At 36.4% G+C, this 19,542-nt stretch overlaps 3 protein-coding genes across 3 annotated transcripts; 2 read left to right on the top strand and 1 right to left on the bottom strand.

Annotated features, from left to right (window-relative positions):
* Window positions 1-6,181: 6,181 nt before the first annotated feature.
* On the bottom strand, window positions 6,182-11,860 carry LOC110411316 (Pectin lyase-like superfamily protein). The gene is given in 6 exon segments (XM_021421422.2): window positions 6,182-7,092; window positions 8,173-8,326; window positions 9,050-9,298; window positions 10,389-10,509; window positions 11,053-11,327; window positions 11,330-11,860. Coding segments are annotated over 6 exon segments (1,485 nt in total). The 5' UTR covers window positions 11,490-11,860; the 3' UTR covers window positions 6,182-6,566.
* An 877-nt stretch (window positions 11,861-12,737) lies between these two features.
* Window positions 12,738-14,917, top strand: LHCA6 (PSI type II chlorophyll a/b-binding protein (Lhca2*1)). The gene is made up of 5 exons (XM_021421194.2): window positions 12,738-12,937; window positions 13,043-13,204; window positions 13,529-13,566; window positions 13,987-14,501; window positions 14,672-14,917. Exons 1-5 carry the CDS (start codon window positions 12,789-12,791, stop codon window positions 14,687-14,689), a joined length of 882 nt encoding a protein of 293 aa, XP_021276869.1. The 5' UTR covers window positions 12,738-12,788; the 3' UTR covers window positions 14,690-14,917.
* A 142-nt stretch (window positions 14,918-15,059) lies between these two features.
* LOC110410964 (pollen receptor-like kinase 3) lies at window positions 15,060-18,147 on the top strand. Its single transcript, XM_021420927.2, has 2 exons — window positions 15,060-16,848; window positions 17,124-18,147. The coding sequence occupies exons 1-2, from the start codon at window positions 15,528-15,530 to the stop codon at window positions 17,690-17,692; spliced, it is 1,890 nt and encodes a 629-aa protein (XP_021276602.1). The 5' UTR covers window positions 15,060-15,527; the 3' UTR covers window positions 17,693-18,147.
* The last annotated feature ends 1,395 nt before the right edge of the window (window positions 18,148-19,542 follow it).

The raw sequence follows: 19,542 nt of genomic DNA, 5'->3' as shown, positions 1-19,542 counted from the left end.
AGGGTACCACTAAAGTTTACCACGACATTAATACATGATATTTATCAATAATTAAATAATATAAAGTCGTTTTCTTTCTTTCTTGAAAATTAAATGACATAAAGTTATATCATGTGATACTAATGCTTTAATCAATAACAAATTAGTAATGATTTTATTGTGCTTAATTTTGGATTTCTCTTTTTTGGCATATTGCTTTATCTTATACTATTATTTTTTATTTCACGGACGAATAAGATAAGATTATAATTTAAGTGAAGTTTCCTAACTATGAAAGTTTATGTCTTTATTGTAATGTTTCTTACAAATTAATTGTATTGTATTTTAAATTGATAATTTTGATATTTTTTAAATAAAATTAAAACTGGAATGTTGTGGCAAACAGTTTCGATTTTTTATTTTGTCAAAGCGGAGAGTCAAACTCGTGTGAGAAACGCGGAGAGACAGAGAGAGAAGGATAGGGTTGGTGGTGGGTGCACATGCACGCACACCGGTTGGCAAAGCGTAAAGATACACGTGGCCGACGAGAGAACATTTTTCTCGTGAAGGTGACATGAGAATTGCCGCCTTTTTCTACTTTTCTCTTTTGTTTTTTAATTTTCTTTAACATGAATGGTCCCCACGTTTTTGTACAGTAATCGAGAATTATGTAAAATATATTTAATCGGAAAACAAAAAAACAAAAAGATAAAAACACGAAGAAGAAATTTTGGGAGGCGGGGGGAAAAGAGTCACGGGCGACTCGACTCCCGACGCCATCGAAAAAAAGGGGTGGAGTACCGAACACGTGATTGGCGTGTCGGCTCTGGTGCTTACTGACGAAACACCCTTCTATTTGTGGAAAATTACGGCATCATACCAACAAAAATCCTTTTTTGAGTTGGGCTATTAAGGGACTGCCCTCATGTTAAAAGCGTGAGAGCCCTCTCTCCATTAATGTTTTAATCGTCGCATCACAGCTCAGCCGGTTGAAGTAACCGGTTTTCGGTTCAGCCCTTCGGTCCAATATGGTGACAAGAATTAAATTTCCATATATTTTCAGAATAATCAGAACAAATTGAAAACGATATGATATTGAAAGAAAAACATATTTAAAAGACAAATCAAACATAAAAACTCCGTATAATAGTACAATACCCGAAATTAAACCTTGGGATTGGGTTTTTAGTTAATTACTGTGAGTGCGCTTATGAGATCCATGGATTGGTCCAGAAAGGTCTAAAATTGTGGTCAATTAAATATCTATTATAAAAATTTTTAACTCAATCAATTTTTTTATTCAAACGACTCGTGTTTTTTTAGCTATTTTCAATGTTTCGACTACTCTCGAATTGAATTGACCATCAATTTTCAATTGAATCGATCCGGCCAGTCGATTTGATTCAATTTTTAAAACATTGCTCTCCATTTACTTTCAATCTTTTTCTTTTCATTTACAAGTTGTGAATTTTATTCTTTTTTTATTTTTTTCAAAAGCAATGCACCTCAATTATATACCAAGGGTGTGTTTGATAAACTATCAAAATATTTTAAACTATTGAAAATGAAAATTTTAAATTGTTAATTTTTTTTTCAATGACTTTGGCAAGGAAAATTTTGTTATTTAATTACATTAAGCTTTTAATTTTTTTCTTCCATGGATGGACAAGCTAGGGTGGGTTTATCCTATCCTCCATGGATAGGTAACAATCTTTAAAAGGACAACAAAACCTTATAAATTTTCCTCTCAACTATTTTTTGTTTTAACTATTGTTAACGTTGAATATTAAAAAGATAGAGAAAAAATCTATTTAGTTCTTAATTTTCAATAGAATGTCAAACGATTTTTTCAATGACAATTCAATATTTAATTTTTTTCAAAATTAAAAAATCTTTACTTAAATATTCAATATTTAATTTTTGCAGTTTATCAAGTAGCACCTGAATTTATTCAAATTCTTATACATCTAATTATTTGAACTTAGGTTTTATTTTACGAGAAAAGTGTGTAATTTGAACACAAAACATTTTTCAACTCTTAATCATGTAGTCAGAAATTTGAATTTAACTGCATTTAACTATAATTAGTAGTTGTCACCGTTTTTCTGTTTCTTTTTTAAATTATTTTCTTAACGGGTTTTTTCTTGCCTTAGTAAATAAATTGCTGATTGTCCAAATAAAAATATCTATCTACCAATACAGGTGAATATTACAAAATTGTAGCTCAAAGTCTTTGAAGTAAAGTTGGGAGTCTGATTAAAGAAACATACTAGTAATATGTCTGTTAAATAGTCATGACATTAGATAAGTTTAAGTTCTATATTAATTAGAACTTCTTTTGTTCTATCATTTTTTTCCATCTTTCTTGTTGTTAGACGTTTTAAAATTATATTCATTGTTTAATAATAGTATTATTCTGTATGTTTCAGATACATTTTTATTATTTTTGACATTAATAGACATAAAAACGTCAATTTTATAGGAAAAAAATTTTAAAATTTTAATGTAACAATTAAATGCAAGCAAAAATAATGAGACAGAGAATATCTTAATTGCTTGAAATTCAACGAACGTAGTGTAAGAAGTTCCCGTACGTTGGCAAGAAACAACAAGAAAGAGAGTGAGACTGACAAGTGAGGAGTACACTGTAAATCACAGGGCAGAAGAACAGCAGCTAGTAGTACAAATAAAAGCAAGGTGGATGCTCAGTGTGAAAATCCAGGGATGCTGTACTCTTCAAAGCACTCAAATCTAGGAGATTTGTGCATGTCCAGAGTCTGATTCGTAAATCCCAGTAAAAAAGAGTCACAACCCTTCAATTTAATGGCTGCTTTTGCAAGTGTCAGATCGGTCAAATTTAAGTGAGAGTGACATTCATTCAAAGATATAAACAGTAGGCTCGAACTGAAAGGCTCCCATCCCATGTGATATTCCTCCCCCACAGAAATCCCGATTAAGGTTGATGGGCCACCTTGGAACAAACCTTTTATTTAAAAAGAAAATTAAGCAGAGGTGCAATTAGGCAAACACCCAAAGATTTTTAATGATGTTTCTCTGCAGTGCATGGGGTATATATTTAACTTAATTACAAGCTCCTGGTTTTGCGTTTGTTTCCTCTTAAAGATTGTTGTTTACATGTGAGTTTTAGTGGTTGTTATAATATCCCCTCATTACCCACTAGTTTTGTCATCAAATTATGCTAATCATGGCCAAATCTTTTCTCATAATCTTAAAAGATCTGCAGCTTAATTCTCCCTAATCAAAGTCATCAACCAATTGTTGATCTTTTACCTACCTAATAGGCTCATAACCCCCCCAATTTGATTACCAAATCAATGCTGCATGCAAGCAAGGGGCCTCGTCACTGGTCAGATGAGATCAATGTCATAGTCACATTTCACCGCTATCAAATAGCATCTCTAAAAAAAAAAAAAAATTACCAACCCCATGCACTGTTCAATTGGTAAAAAAAATAAAAGACAAGTTTCACTAGATAAAACTTACGGGTCCCCCCCCACAAAAAAGAGGCTCCCTTCCCTACATATGCAGTTAGCTAGATGTGGCATGCAAGAAATTGAAGGCAGTCGCCGTAGGAGAAACTGAAATAGGTATAAACTTTTTATAACAAGAACAACATAGTTATTTGACCCAACAACCAGTCATTGCTCTAAAAACTTAAAAGGACTATTGTCTGTCCCAATCTAGTGGTCCATCAACATAAAACTTAAAGTGGTCAACTATTGGTATAGGAAATGTAAAACATGTAACATGCTTTTGATTTCATGATGAGCCACCTTAAACCCTTTTGTTTTGTTTTTTTTTTCCCCAAATTCTAATTGGGTTTATCTTTAATTATGGATGGAAACTTAATGCTCTTCGCACGTGACTACAAAAGAGTGTGGGGGTCATAAAGTTGAAATGGAGACGTGTGGCGGTTGTTACACCTTCCTGTAGATGTAATAGTACGCAGTAGGTTTCGGATTACATCAAACTTATTATCGCATGTTCCATTTTTGTTTTGTTTGAGATTTGGACATTCATTGGAGAGGCACTGTTCCATATCCTAAATGTTAGTCTACATATGAACATGTTGAATTGGTTATTACCAACATTAATAAGTACGGATACGGTGGTTTGAATTTACGATGAAATTTTCTTGGTATATTGACGGATTAATTAAGTAAACATTATCGACAAGATATCTAACTAAAAAATTTTATTTTTTAAAAATATATTGATCTCAGAAAAATGGCTACTTGTATGTGTTTTTACATACAATAATAGTATGAAAATATTAAGAGAGCATTGTTGAATTTATATAATCTATATTAATATATAATATTAATATCTACATTCATTATCCAATTTGGTAATCAATTCTCTAAGTATTCTTATTAATTTTTGATTTTAATAAAATAAAAACTCAAACCCTAAACCCTAAGCCGTACATGAACTAATTAGTGAGTGATGTCTATATGTAACGCATTTCTCTTTTCATGTAATTAGTTAGAGAATTGGTTGACACTTCATAGTTTTAAACTTGTAATTCTTCATTTTTTCCCATTATTTTGGTAGAATATAGCTATAAATCTATTTTAGGAATTAAAAAATAGAAGAAGAAATGTTATCAATTACAGTATATGAAAGTTTACATCCAACCGTTACAAGTGTCTCAACTTGTAAAAATTATATTATAATATAGTCATATTTAATCATATATGTAAATTCACTAAAATATGAAAAAAATTAAATATGTATATATATATTAATTAGTGGTAATTAAATTATATGTTAACAAACGTATTTATTTAATATGATTTTTTCACATCAGCTGACTTTAATTATGTGACATATCCTTATTAATTAATCTACTATATGATACTATCCTCATGATTAAAATCAATTAACTTCAAAAGTCACGTCAAACAATGGATAATTTTTAATGACTAAGTGATTAAGATAAAAATTGTTTAAAAAAAAATTAAATATATAAATGAGCAAATAGGTAATTTGCTGTCATTGTTTAAGCATGCTGCAGGTTTGCTTTTGGCTGAGCCATAAGGTAATCCAGCATTTAATTATAGGGAAATATCTCCTTCTAAGCAACCTCGTTTGTCAATTTCAAAACGTGTATTGCACATTTACAATCAACAATATTATTATGGGATTTGAATATGCAATGATTGAATGCTTCTTACTGCAAAACACCAACCACTGGACCGAATCATTGAACTGCACTAAGAACCAAATAACATGTCTTTGAAACCACCTCGTCATTGCAGAAACAATATAAAATGTCAGAAATAATATAAAAAAAGGGAAAAAAATTTTACGTTGGAGTATATAACAAGTTTAAGTATACCAGCTACAATGTCTGAGACGTTAATTAAAAAATAATTTACCCAATGCATATGGTTTTGATAATGAAGTCGACAATATGGACTGAGAAACTAAGAGCTTTCTGATTTCTTCTGCTTTGACTTATTGGATACATTTAATTAAAGTATTGGTATGGGGAAACAGCTCAAAGGCATGGAAAATGTTTGGAAAATGACAGCTTACCAAATCGTTCCTGAAAGTTTAATAATGTTATAAAATTTGTATAAAATGGAGTTGAAGACCAAGATAATTTTGATTGTCTGTGGGTCGATTCATCCACATGGCAAGATAATTAAATTGGTGGACTTACATGAGTCTAATGTTTGGTCTACCAAACTCGGGATAGGTTTAATTTGATGCAATTAAATTAGCTTATAATTACTACTTTTTAATAGCCAAATAGAAATTGAATTAATAAGTTTAACCTTTCAAACGAAGTTATGAATTCGTTGACCCCGTAAAAGATTTTATAGAGAAGATATTTTTTTCGTTTCAAACCGTCAAGATTCATGGAAATTTTATCTGTAAAATAATTTACTTCCCTATGTTACATAACGAAATATAACATAATCCGTTTTTATTTTTAATTATTTAACTAATGTGTCAGTTATCCCCGAATGCCAAAACTGAAGGGCTCAGAATGAATTGCGAAATCGAGTAGTGCTTAGATTAATTATAATAGACTCTTATATTTATAATTTAATGATCTCTTACCGAGCTAAAACATTTCCATGACTTGTCTTTGTCCGAACAGGCAAAGTTTTCTGCGATGGCCTGTGTATGGAATATTCATATGCCATAGCATAGGAAAGGGTAGAGTAAATAATATAACATGGCTCCATCGAAACCATTGACCACAAGCCAGAGATAACAATAAAGCCAGTGGTCCAGCATGTTATCATTCAACTTGCTCTCAATTCCCGGATTCGACTGCTTTTTTACTGAGAATGTAAGATACAACTTAAAAGCATGCTACGAATTTGAATCTCAGTAGGCTGATGAAATGTATAAGCTCCTTCAAATTTTCTGTACAAAACTTCGTGAATCAAACATTACAGAATGGAGACAAAAAGGACGGGGAAGGAAATAACAAGCCCCACTGCTCCAACCTTGTTTTTCCAAGATTACCTCTTACAGACGTACAATTTTAAGCCTTTCAACTTTGATCCCAGGGAGAATGGCGCAGCAGACTGTGACCTGCCATCTTGTCATATGTCATAATCTATATCCGTTACATTCTGGGATGCTGAGCGCTTCACAAGTCTTTCCTCTTCATCGTATCTATCAAGGTTTTCACAAGGAGCAGGGAAGATGGTCCCTATTACGCGGCCGTGAACAAAGGCACACTGGAATATATGCTTCTTCTTATATGTTATCCCCACAGACATATCCCTAAACATCACGTTTCTCACAGGAATATCTTCACTACCATGTATACGGACAGGAACACGAACTCCTTGACCATGTATCCCAATGAAGCTTATGTCCTCAAGTATTGGCAAAGCCTTTCGGTCAAAATCATCATCAGGGTGCTCGTTGTAGTCTGTCTTAATAACAATTCCAACTCGGGCATTATCAAATGTAAGATTCCGGTATGTTATATGTCTAACATATCCACCTCTTCCAGCAGCAGTCTTGATTCGAACTGCACGCCGAGAACTCCAGACAAGGAGGTTCTCCACAGTGACATTAGATACCCCACCAGACATCTCGCTGCCTATCGATACGCCAGCACTGTGGCACAATTTAGCCAAGGCAGATTTTAGTTAGTATCTGAAGAGTGAAGATGTGCAATTACCAAATGCAAATCACAGCTAGGGGCAGATAAAAAGTAGACAAAGCACATTCTAGAAGGTGATTCAGAGATAATTTTCCATTTCATGACTTGTTATGAAGTATGTTCAACTGTTTACCACCCTGAGATGGTAGTAAAGGCTGATACTACAACTTAAGCAGTACCTTCCTTGAACAAGGCGCAAGAGCAGATTACATGTCCTATCCAGGCAAAGAAGTTGGAAGAGAAAGGGGTTACAAGAGAATGACTTCCCCACTCTAACAGTTTGACCTGCTTGAATGTGAAAGGGGAAAAAAATGTTGTACCTAAATGGGGCCAAAGTCATAAAAATAATATTTAAATACATATTCAAGATTCCAGTAACTAATTACAGGTTCTTTTTTTTTTCCAATAATGTTAGGGATTGTCTCTACAGCAAAATCATGATTCACCCCTTGTGCATAAACATGTTGCAAAATTTGGCCCAGAGCATATAGTTATTGATTAATAGTTGGCTTAGGAAAAACAACGAATCACAAGAAGATGATTTGTTTCTATCCTAGTTGTTTCATAATTTATGGTTGTTAACTTTAAATCATTCACAGTGCACAAATTTGGCCTTTTTCATTAACAACATGAGAAATAAACATAGAGGGCAAAAGCAGAGGAAGGTTTGGATGAAGTATCACAAAATCTAAATAGTTTCTCTCATAAGTTAGATTAGAAAGCAAGAGTTCAAGCCATTGCAGATTCGGGACGACTCAAAATGCAGAGCTGTTCCAGGGGACATCAGTAAAGGAAATACCAGGCATGCACAGATAAACATTCAAAAAGTCCAGTGATGCAACAGAAGGGGAAGGACACAAGAATAGAAAAATCTAGGAACTTTAATTATTTGCCAGAGAATCTATTTGCATCAAAAGTTTGCAAGAAATGTTATGCACGCATGCTATTTGAAACCCCACTTTTTGTAAACATGAGAACAATTAGGCAATAGATTGTTCATGATGCTGGAGGAATAGTAATTTAAGAAACTTCACCTGACCATAGAGCGGACAATGAGGTTTCGGATAAGAATGTTCCTTGAAGGTCGTCCATAAGATATGCCGTATTGATCCCAGCCACTCTTTATTGCAATTGCATCATCCCCAACACTTATGTAGCAATCCTCGATTACCACATCGTCACATGAATCTGTTTATGACATAACTGATTTGCAATTAGTCACATTCAGAATGAACTAATCTTTTTTATTCCCCACAGCAAATCAACAAGCAGAAATGTGGTGTACATAGGTGAGGATTATTTGAGCAGGCCAGCATTATATGATGTTCACTCTGTTTATAAAAATGCATACACAATGTCAATTTTCTTGTCTGTGTCATAAAGGAATGGGGGGAAGGAGACAACAGACAAAACAGCGAAAGCAAATTTGCTGCAATTTGCCCACTCATTTTATAGATTTCAGTTCAGAATACTAAATTTGTACATTCTACATCTAAATCTTCAGCTTCCAGCTTCTGTGACAAGATAAAGCTTTTGTAATCTAGCTTCAACTACTCCTCAAAGCCTTGAATTTATTCTCCAGATTATCAACCAAGCTTGTTAAGTAAGTTGGCCAAATCACAAAAAATATATAGATCATTACTAGGCTTCTTTGTCAGTGACTTTTATGTGTACGCACAGAGGGAGAGAGAGAGAGAGGTCAAATTCTCCCCAAAAAAAGGGAAAGAGGAAACCCTCTATCCACCTTTTTCTCCTATTTACATGTCGAATGGACATATCTAAAAAAATATTCATAGAATGAATGAGAACTCTGTCCAGGGCCTTAGCTAACATAAATTCTCTTAGACCAACGTTTAAATCTTATATATTTTTTTTAACAAAGTTTAAATCTTATATTTAGTGACTACTTACCAGGATCAATTCCATCAGTATTTGGGGCTTCAAAAATGGGAGCCAGGATGGTAACATTCCTGACTGTTACATTCTTGCAGTCATATGGATGAAAAGTCCAAAAAGGAGAATCACGTAAGGTTATATTAGAGATCACAATGTCACTTGACCACATTATCTGCACAAGTGGACCCCTGGTGTGATTGAGTAGCTTTTGGCGATACTTCTTCCACCATGATTGACCCTGTCCATTTATGGTACCATTATGCCCTGTTGATTTGTTAAAACAAGGGTAAATCAGACTCAGCTAGCAATGAATGATTTACACAGAACAAAGGTCTCAGCATTCATTTACCAGAAGTGCACATACACAAGAAACTCAACCAACTTCTAAGATTTTAGAGTCAAATAATCAAATCTACATCATATGTGTTGCTAGCAGCCAATTAGATTTCCATAGTGACTATGATTGATTGATTGTTTCATCAATTTGGTATGTGGCATCACAGTTTATAACAGACGCTCAGATAAGAAGCAAAAGAGAGCAAGCTGGTAATTTTTCTTCACCTAAAACCTTAATAAGACTGTTTCTTTCCCCCTTATTTCCCATTAGAAAAAGAGAAAAAAAAAAGAATCAATTCGCAACTGTTTTTGTGTAAGTTGTCACATAACATACTAGACTATAAACTTTGATAAGGGATGCAGAAAACAGGTTTAGACATCAACCTGCCAGTAATAATTCATGTGCGATAACTTTGAATAACCAAATTGCCTCATTCACAATAGATACATCCAAAATATAGGTTGTTTGCAATAATTATTGCTTAAACCATATAAGTGGTTAATGGCTGATTCTATTGTATGATAGCTAATTGGTAATAATAACATCTTGAAATGTCCTGTCATATTCACCAACATTATGTATAGTTTATCAACTATGCAGGAAAATTTCTTAATGACTTAAAATTCGAAAATTCAATGAGCAGTCCAAGGGAAGATGATTGGCCATTATAGATTTACTGGTTTAAGGTTCTTAATGGACCCATAGAAACTACTTTTATACAAGAACCAACTATATTGCTGAAATGAATGACTTCAAATTTTTAAAACAAGAGAACATGATTCCAGTCAAAGAGATTCTATGAAGTTCCCTGTGATTCTTTGACCAAAGACCATATAGACACTAGTTTGATACAGTTCAGAATCATAAAATGCTTGAGTTCAAAGAGGCCATAGCTTACCAATAAAAAAGGGTCTATTGTGCAAGCCACCTTCTAAGTCAAATGAATTTAAAAGAAAATATTTCAAACTGACTTAAAAACTAAAATTTCTGCTTACACATGCAGGTGAATAAACTAACCAGTTATAACAACATCTTTGAGGTTTTGGCCATGGATTAAACTCCCATACCGAGGTCCATGATGCTCCCTTCCGTATCCGTATGAAGGTAATGGAGGCATTAATGGCCATTGCCTCTCATCCTGTATAATACCATTAAAGAGAACACGCCCAAAATTAGCAATAGACATTGTAAATGTGATACAACAATCACAAGATGAAGCCACCATAATCAAAAAGTTTAATCAAAACTGCCAAATAACTAACTTCGACACAAGAAATTACCTAATGGAAAAAACTTAAACTAATACCAATATGTCTCGCAAGCTAGAAATTACTGGCAATATCATACTCTAAAGCTTCAAGGTTTACATAAATACCTTGAAAACGATTATATATTCTCCTAATTACACATGCTCACACTAAGTTCCCCTTCATCACAATTAACAAACAATCAACCTAATATGTTAATAATAAGTGTCAAAACCCCAATCTTGTCTTGACAAAAAGGCTTGCTTGACTTAGCTTGTTTAGTTAATAAACCATGTTTGAGATTCATTTTCACTGTTTTTTAAGTACCCAACGGTAAACATACTTACGCTCATGAACTTAACAACTAGATCACTTTAAAAAAAAAAAAAAAAAACTTACACCATTTTATATGATGTTTAGTTGAAAAAACCAACCTCGATTCCAAGAATCTCAGCATCCTCAGCTAGAAACAAAGTCATATGACTAGTGAGATTAAACGGCGCCGTAAGCCACTTCCCAGGCGGCACGTTGAGCTGAGCACCTCCTCTCTTCCCAAGCTTCGAGATCGCCAGGACAGCCCTCTCAAACGCCGCCGTATTAACCGTGACCCCATCCCCGACCGCACCAAAATCAGTCAAATTAAGCGCGAAAGGCCGCGTCTTGGGCATCGGCCGACCGGGTCCGGCTTTGCCGAATATCGAGAACCCACCCCAACAATATTCCGTTGCCATAGAAAGACCGAAGCGAAAGCCGCGATCCAGAGGACAGTAAATAGAGTTTTATGTGAAGAAAGGAATGCCGGAACCCATCTCTTAAGTTCCAGCCTATGTTGTTGTATTTGAAACCGCCCAACCGGCAAGGTCTCCACCATTTCGGGTTTTTGCTTTGGCTTGATAAAATTGGTTCAAGAAACGGTTTTCTTCAGTTGGGTTTGGAACATGGAAAAGAAGGATCTTTTTGATTAAGAAGAATTAAAAGGGCAAAGAGCGTATATTTTTTGGTGGGCTGTAACGATCGAGAGCTGGTGGATTTGTTGTTTAGAAATGGAGGAGTACACTTCAAGGGAAGACCGCAACGTAGAAGGCAAGAGAGAGAGTGTAGTTTCTAGTTTGGGCAGTTCGGTATTTTTAAGGCTAGTAATTGGAGTGACACTAGGTTGCAGGGTATCATCATGCGGCTTAGTTGATTTACTGACACTAGCTGGGCTTAAAGAGGATGGAATTCAAACTAAAATTAGGGTTAGTTTGAAAGAATTAGTGGAGTAGTTTAGTTTTGGGAATCTATTTACCTGATGAAAAGGCAAATACTTATCATTTTGATGGGATTTTGAGTTGCAATTTAATGTAAGAAAAAAAATTGGGATTTGGCAATAGGTGAATACACCTATTTGTAATGAATTTCTAACGTGGACAAAGTAAAAAGAGTTACACTAGAATGAATAGAAAGATGATCAAGAAAAGGCCCTGACCTTGAGGGAAAGGCACCTATGTCATAGGTTGTTAGCTTTACGTGTTCTTTCCTTGTGCCGTGCATCTATCCAAAGTTCATTTTTATCTTTATTGAGTGACAAAAAGGGGAAAAAATGATGAACATGTACATAAATGTAATTTCTGTCTCCTACTCTTCATCTAGGAGATAAAAGAATCTGAAAATCTGAGGCCTCTTTCACGGCAACGAGAAGCAATGCCCGTCACTTTAGTAGGTGAACAGTTGATGGGTTGCAATCTGTCCAGTTAAATAAAGGGAATTTTAAAAAACACAGTAGATGAAATGTATTTATCAGAGCTAATGTTTTCATGTCATGATATAACGATGAAGCTGACTGAGCAATAGGCTTGAGGCTTCAACAATTAACATTTTGCATTTGAAATAAGAATCTATGAGTCTTTGTCAAGATTGCATACTACCAAACGCTTGGTAATGGGAATTTTTCGGTTGTTGACTTTTCTAAGCAGGTTCCGGGAACCCGGAATGTTGATGTGACCATGTAGGGTGGTCCGGGACATCAGAGTTCAGACCCATCTTCAACTTGGGCCCGGATGTTATAGGCCACATTGTCCTTACCCAAACCACTAACCAGAACTCGTGTTGCAAACTTTATATCTTTTACACATGTAAAGCTGTCATTGCTCTCCTTGTTGCCCTTTTGTTCCACCTCAGGGAATCTATCATGACTTCTTCAGTGTTTCCCATATTTTTCAAGCTGATAAGGGATTCACCCTTGCAAAGCAATGCTTTGCCAACTCCAAAGGACATTTGTGTTGTGTCATCTATGGCTTTCGCTATTGCCTCCACTGCACTGTCAAGCCTTCCAATCAGGTAATTGAGATTTAAAAAATGCATTGTCTTGTTAACTATGCACATATAAAGTTGTCATTCTTCGAAATACTTTTGCTGATTCCAAGTAAATTTGCCCATACGCAGGGATAAACCTCAAAAACCATTTCCAGGAAAAATTACGACATTCTTACCAGGAAGCACTCATCTGAGAGCAACGAAAGGAGTGTCAAGTGTTTGTGAACCCCTTCCTCCTGATAGACCATTATGGTTCCCTGGTAGCACACCTCCAGAGTGGCTCGATGGCAGGTAGCATCGATCTATCTCTCCTCCTGTAGACAGTCATTACCAGATAAATGTCCTTAAATCTGATATTTGTCTCTTATCATTCCCTTGTGCATAAGACTCTTCTTTGGCAGTATTTATAAATGCATTCTAATGCTTAAAACAGGAAAAGTCTGAGATGGTCTAACAATCCCTTTTAGTCTTTTAGTTTCTTTTCCTTTTCTGCAGCCACAAAGAATATCCTGAATTTAGTGTTCTGAAAGTACTAAGTGCTGCAATTTCTAATGTTTGTGTTGAAGTAAGATCGGCATGATATCATTATAAATTTCTTTATTTTTTTTGTTGTAGCCTTCCTGGAGATTTTGGCTTCGACCCACTTGGATTAGGTATGCCTTATTTTGCATTGAGCTAGACATTATGAAACTTGCACTTTTAGTTTTTGAAGCCAGGAGGGATTTTTTATCCCTGGTAAAAGTTTGACAATCCTGTGAAGTTTGTTGGGTAGGACCCGTTTTCGCAGTTGCATTTGTACCGATTTTATTGATCATAGATGAGCCAAAAACTTCAACCTAAACTAATTAATTCTGATTTCTGAGGAAAAACAGGATCCATTCAGCTTAATTTACTGGCTACTTCTGATACCAACTTGTAAGATTACCCGCCCTTTTCTCTTCTGGAGCAAGAGATCAGCAATGGTCTACAAATAAATCTTGCTTGAAGTTGCTTGCAAAACTTTTATTATCTGAGGTGCTTGGCACAACTCTCATATTCAACATTTGCTTATCTCTAAAATAAATTATTTTCAGGATCTGATCCAGAAACACTTAAATGGTTTGCACAAGCTGAGCTAATGCATGCCAGGTGGGCAATGCTGGCTGTGGCAGGAATACTCATACCAGAATGCCTTGAAAGGCTGGGTTTCATTGAGAACTTCTCATGGTATGATGCTGGTGCTCGAGAATACTTTGCAGACCCTACAACCTTGTTTGTGGTGCAAATGGCATTGATGGGTTGGGTTGAAGGCAGAAGGTGGGTTGATATGATTAACCCAGGGAGTGTAGATATTCAATTGAAATTTCCTAACAAGAAGAACCCAACGCCGGACGTTGGTTACCCAGGTGGCTTGTGGTTTGACCCCATGATGTGGGGAAGAGGGTCCCCAGAGCCAGTGATGGTGTTGAGGACTAAAGAGATCAAGAATGGGCGTCTTGCGATGCTAGCATTTGTTGGCTTCTGCTTCCAAGCTATCTATACCGGCGAAGGCCCAATTGAGAACTTGATGGCTCATATTGCAGACCCTGGTCACTGCAACGTTTTCTCGGTATTGCTCTACTTCTTGTTTGAGCTTTGAAATTACATTAACTTATTCAACTGGGGTAATATATTACACCGTGAATTTCACTCATTCATTTTGGTTGAGCTTATAGTGACCAAAGCAAAGCTGCCAATAAGAGTAGGTTGATATATAACATTGCATGTTTGTATCTGCAGGCTTTCACAACACGTTGATTTTCACTTAAGACTCGAGAAATGGGATTGCAGGGACGTGATCCAAAACCTAGGTACAGCCATCATATGGTCTCTGCAAATTGTACTCTGTTTTCTCGTGTGCATACCAAATAATTGTACATAGCAGGACCAAAGAAAACAGCAAGAACTTGAGTCTTTTGACTCTAATCATTCCTATGCTTTTTTAATTTTACAGAAAAATACTTTGCTTTCATGGAATTGCCTTACCGTTGCTTTGACTAAATCAGAAAAGTTATAGTTTCATGGTCAGACAGCTAAAAGACAATTTATATGAGCTTAAAGAAACTACTCTTTTAACGACTTTTAACCGGACCAACACCTTTAATCTAGTCATTTTAACCATTAGATACTGGTTTATTATTCATACTCATTTATGGATTTTCCGAAAGAGATGTTTGTCTGCGATACCAACAATTTAGAGTGTATAGCATTACTCAACATAGAATTTCTTCCTATACGAGATTGAAGTCAGTTCTGCAATGGCGTCAACCCATTAATGGGAAAGGCCCGCGTTGACGCTGACAAGGTCAAAAGAATTTGCACGCCTCTCTTTCTCCCTTTCAATCCCATAAACTCTCTCCCCCCTCAAGCCTCTATTCCCTTTCTATTCTTAGAATCTACTGTAACCTTGCCAGCTGCATCATTCAATTCCTTCTCTCAAAGCCACATACTCTTACCAACATGGCACACCACCCTCTTGTCTTCCCCGAATTAAGCAAAAGGAAACAGAACAACCCAAACAAAGACTCAGAGAACCACAGGATCTTTCCGAGCAGCGGCTCGTTTCTATCCGGAGCTTTACCATTTCCGGTCAGTAATGGCCGCTGTTCGCTTCCTCCTCCCCTTCCTCCCTTTGCTACCCCTTCTTTTAACCCTTTCTCTTCCCACCCTTTGTTTCTCTCAATCAGATGCAGATACTCTCATTAAGCTCAAGAGATCTTTGTCACAAGGTGATCTGAATAGTTGGAAACCAGGGTCCTCTCCTTGCCAGAAAAAGTGGGTTGGTGTCATGTGTTCTGGACAGACCATTGTTGGCCTCCATTTGACTGGCTTACATCTTGCAGGACCAGTCGACGTTCAAGCTTTGCTTCAACTTCGTGGCTTGAGAACCATCAGCTTAGTGAGGAACTCTTTCACAGGTCCAATCCCGGAATTTAATAAACTTGGCCCTTTAAAGGCTATATACCTTTCTCACAATCAGTTTAGCGGTGAGATACCAAATGATTACTTTGCATCGATGGGATCTTTGAAGAAAGTTTGGCTAAATGATAACAAACTCACAGGAAAAATTCCTGAGTCCTTAATGCAACTACCCCATCTCGTAGAACTCCATCTAGAGGGCAATCAATTCTCAGGACAAATCCCACCATTGAAATTTCCGAATGCACTTACTTCCCTTAACCTAACCCGTAACAACCTGGAGGGAGAAATCCCAGCAAGTTTCTCCAAGTTCAATGCCTCTTCATTCAAAGAAAACGAAGGACTTTGTGGGAAACCACTGGGGATAGATTGCGACAAAGTTCAGCAATCAGGAGCTTCAAATCCATCAGGCCAAAACCAAGGATCTGGTTCCAGCGCCAAGGTAGTCATTGGCATCGCAACCTTGATTATTTTACTGTTGTTTGTGATAGTCTCCATCATTTCCGCAAGGCGTAGGAGGGACGATGACTTCAGCGTTCTAGGTAAGGAACCTCTAAGAGAGGAGGTAGTGGAAGTGCACGTACCTGAATCAACCCGCCGAAAGCCTTCAGAGTCGAGCCGCAGGGGTAGTTCTGACTCGAAGAGAGGGTCCTCCCATCATGGCAGTAAGAATGGGATGACTGACTTGGTCATGGTGAATGATGAGAAGGAAGCCTTTGGGTTGCAAGATTTGATGAAGGCAGCCGCGGAGGTGCTTGGAAATGGCGGGTTAGGCTCTGCATACAAGGCTGTGATGGCAAATGGATTGGCCGTGGTAGTGAAGCGAATGAGGGAGATGAATAGGTTGGGAAAAGATGGGTTTGACGCTGAAATGAGGCGGTTTGGGAAAATAAGGCACCCCAATATCTTGACGCCATTGGCATACCATTTTCGAAGAGAGGAGAAGCTTATTGTTTCCGAATACATGCCTAAGGGCAGCTTGTTATACGTTTTGCATGGTATGACTATCATCATCTTGGTTAATTTATATTTTAGATAACTATGTAATTGCTTTTGCGTCTCTGAATCCAATTAAAATTCTAAAATTAATGGTTAAATATCTTCATCTGGCAATGGAATAAGCGTTAGCATCATATTCCAGTCAGTTACATTAGAGAATAACATTCTATGTAACATTGCAAAGAATAGAGTGAAGAACAAATTGAAACGTTACAGATTACAGGTTTGTTTTTCTCTTTCTTCCCATTTATAACTCGAAAACGTGGTTTTTCAGGTGATCGAGGAATCATTCATGCTAATCTGAATTGGCCGACCCGTCTGAAGATCATCCACGGAATCGCTCGTGGACTCAGTTTCATTTATACAGAGTTTGCAACATACGAGGTCCCCCATGGAAATCTAAAATCCAGCAATGTTCTTTTAACTGAAAATTATGATCCGTTACTAAGTGACTATGCCTTTCAACCATTGACAAACTCCAGCAATGCTGCCCAAGGATTGTTTGCTTACAAATCCCCTGAATATGTTCAGTATCAGCAAGTCTCTCCAAAATCAGACGTTTATTGCCTGGGAATTATCATTCTGGAAATCATCACAGGGAAATTCCCTTCTCAATATCTAAGCAATGGCAAGGGTGGGACTGACATCGTGCAATGGGTACAAACATCAATATCTGATCAGAACCAAGTGGAAGAATTGATTGATCCTGAGATAGCAAAGGATACAGATTCACTCAATCAGATGCTGCAACTTCTCCAAATTGGAGCTGCTTGCACCGAAAGTAACCCTGATCAGCGGCTAAACATGAAGGAAGCCATTAGGAGGATAGAAGAAGTAAATTAATCTTGAGGCAGGCCTGTTTGCTGTAGGTGAGTCAGAAAAAAGAAAAGGGTAACTGAGGTTGCCAGCAAAGATCAAGATCCACGCTTAGACGCTCATCATGAAACACTACAAAGAGGCATCGAAGAAATATCAGTCCCAGGGAATAAACAAGAATGATCTTTGTCGTTGGCATCTTCATAACTACCCAACAATGAACGTTTGTGCATAGCAATTCTTTTTCCCCGAAGAAATCTTATTTTCATTTTGTTAAAAACTTAGGATAAGTTATCTTCAAAGCGAAGAAGTTTTCAAAAAATGATTAGGATGTAATCTTAGTCATGTATTTTTTTTTTCCATTTTGATTTTGGAAGTAATATTGTTGATATGTTTGTTTGTAAATGCAAAAATGAGTCATTTTCATAGAATGATTGTTATATTAATTCCACATTTCCATTTCTTTGCAGTAGTCTTCACAGATTAAGCCTCAGGGTAAGAGGAAGGCTAGTACCAGCCTTGCTTTGCCCACCATGGGGTTCATCATTCTTACTCATTCATGACAAAAGATTATTGTAATTTCATGTTGATAAATCAAATAGAGCGAGTCTTCGTGGACAGTTTACATGACTAAAGATTATTATATTTTTATATTTAATCCACCAAGAGGACCTAAACGCACTCTCGGAGTCGGAACACAAGGTGAAGGCAGGAAGATATGAATCGAACGGCGGCGAATCGCCTCTTTCACAGCGCCACTCTTATTACCAATAGCGGCGGAGGCCGCCTTCTTCGATTTCCTAACCTCAGAACCGTCATTAGCTCTTCACTGTTTTCCACTACTGTAGACCCACAACCGTTCCCTAATCAGACCCTCAATCCACCTGATTCTTCCATGGTATCATCGTCAACGAGTTCGTCGACATCATCAACATCTGGGGATGGTCTACGTGACAAGAGAAAAAATACAAGAGCTCCGTACGAGGAGGAGCAAGCTCGGGTGCTGCCCGCCTCACTACGACACGTCGTACGTACATTCAATTAATATTTTTTAAAATCTTTATATTCTTATTTATGATTTCTTAGGGTTAAAAATTGATTTTTTTTTAAATGCATACGAGATTGGGATGGAGCGCAGAAGTGATGGTAGTAGGAGCAAAAGAAGTTGGGGTTTCTCCTTCAATTGTTGGATCTTTCCCCCGAAAAGAAGCAGCCCTGGTTGAGGTAATTTTTTTGGGTGAACAAAGTTTCAACTCTTATTCCTGTAAAAAGAAAGTTTCAATCTTTTCATAAGCTCTTTTTTACTCTCTTTTTTAATCTTTCATTTTATTTATATGTCAAATTATTCTTTAATTGTGATTGTTATCAGTGCCAATATGGAAATTTTAGGTAGGGAATTGCAGATAAACCGTAGCATGAATTAATTGGTCAAACAATCTCATAGTCGTGTTCATTGTCTTATGATTGCATGGTGTCATGTTTCTCTCGTCCACGGCAATGGGTTAATCAAATTCAATCTGAAAGTATTTTTGGAGGCTGTTCTTCTAGGAAGGGACTAAATTTTGGTTTCTGTTTCCTGGATCATTAATTTGGTTCTTCTCTATACTTTGTCTAGACCACTCTACTCAAAATTCGTATTTAAGATTTTAGACTATTTCTTTTGGTCTTGTATTCTCAAGTTGGCATATCTTGTTGTATCTGCCGAATACTAGTTTCCTGATGCTAAGCTATTGATTAGTTGTATGTATAAAAATCTCACTGTTTGATGCATACTTAGCTTTGCTAATTTCAGCTAGTATATGATCTGTTCTCCTTCATTTTTCGACAATGACTTCATTTCTTTTCTCTCTGCAGTTCTTCATGGATGACTGCTTACA

Source organism: Theobroma umbraticum, unplaced genomic scaffold (genome assembly GCF_002168275.2).
Source record: "Theobroma umbraticum cultivar Fairchild unplaced genomic scaffold, ASM216827v3 scaffold_56.0, whole genome shotgun sequence".
In the NCBI taxonomy this organism is placed as follows: Eukaryota; Viridiplantae; Streptophyta; class Magnoliopsida; order Malvales; family Malvaceae; genus Theobroma; species Theobroma umbraticum.
Note: the sequence above shows the minus strand (reverse complement) of the source record. Positions and strands in the feature narration are given on the sequence as shown.

Coding starts and splice junctions, on each gene's coding strand:
- LHCA6 (XM_021421194.2), top strand. CDS start 12,789: ATGACTTCTTCAGTGTTTCCCATATTTTTCAAGCTGATAAGGGATTCA. Junction 12,938..13,042: donor CTGTCAAGCCTTCCAATCAG/GTAATTGAGATT, acceptor GCCCATACGCAG/GGATAAACCTCAAAAACCAT. Junction 13,205..13,528: donor CCAGAGTGGCTCGATGGCAG/GTAGCATCGATC, acceptor TTTTTGTTGTAG/CCTTCCTGGAGATTTTGGCT.
- LOC110410964 (XM_021420927.2), top strand. CDS start 15,528: ATGGCCGCTGTTCGCTTCCTCCTCCCCTTCCTCCCTTTGCTACCCCTT. Junction 16,849..17,123: donor CTTGTTATACGTTTTGCATG/GTATGACTATCA, acceptor GTGGTTTTTCAG/GTGATCGAGGAATCATTCAT.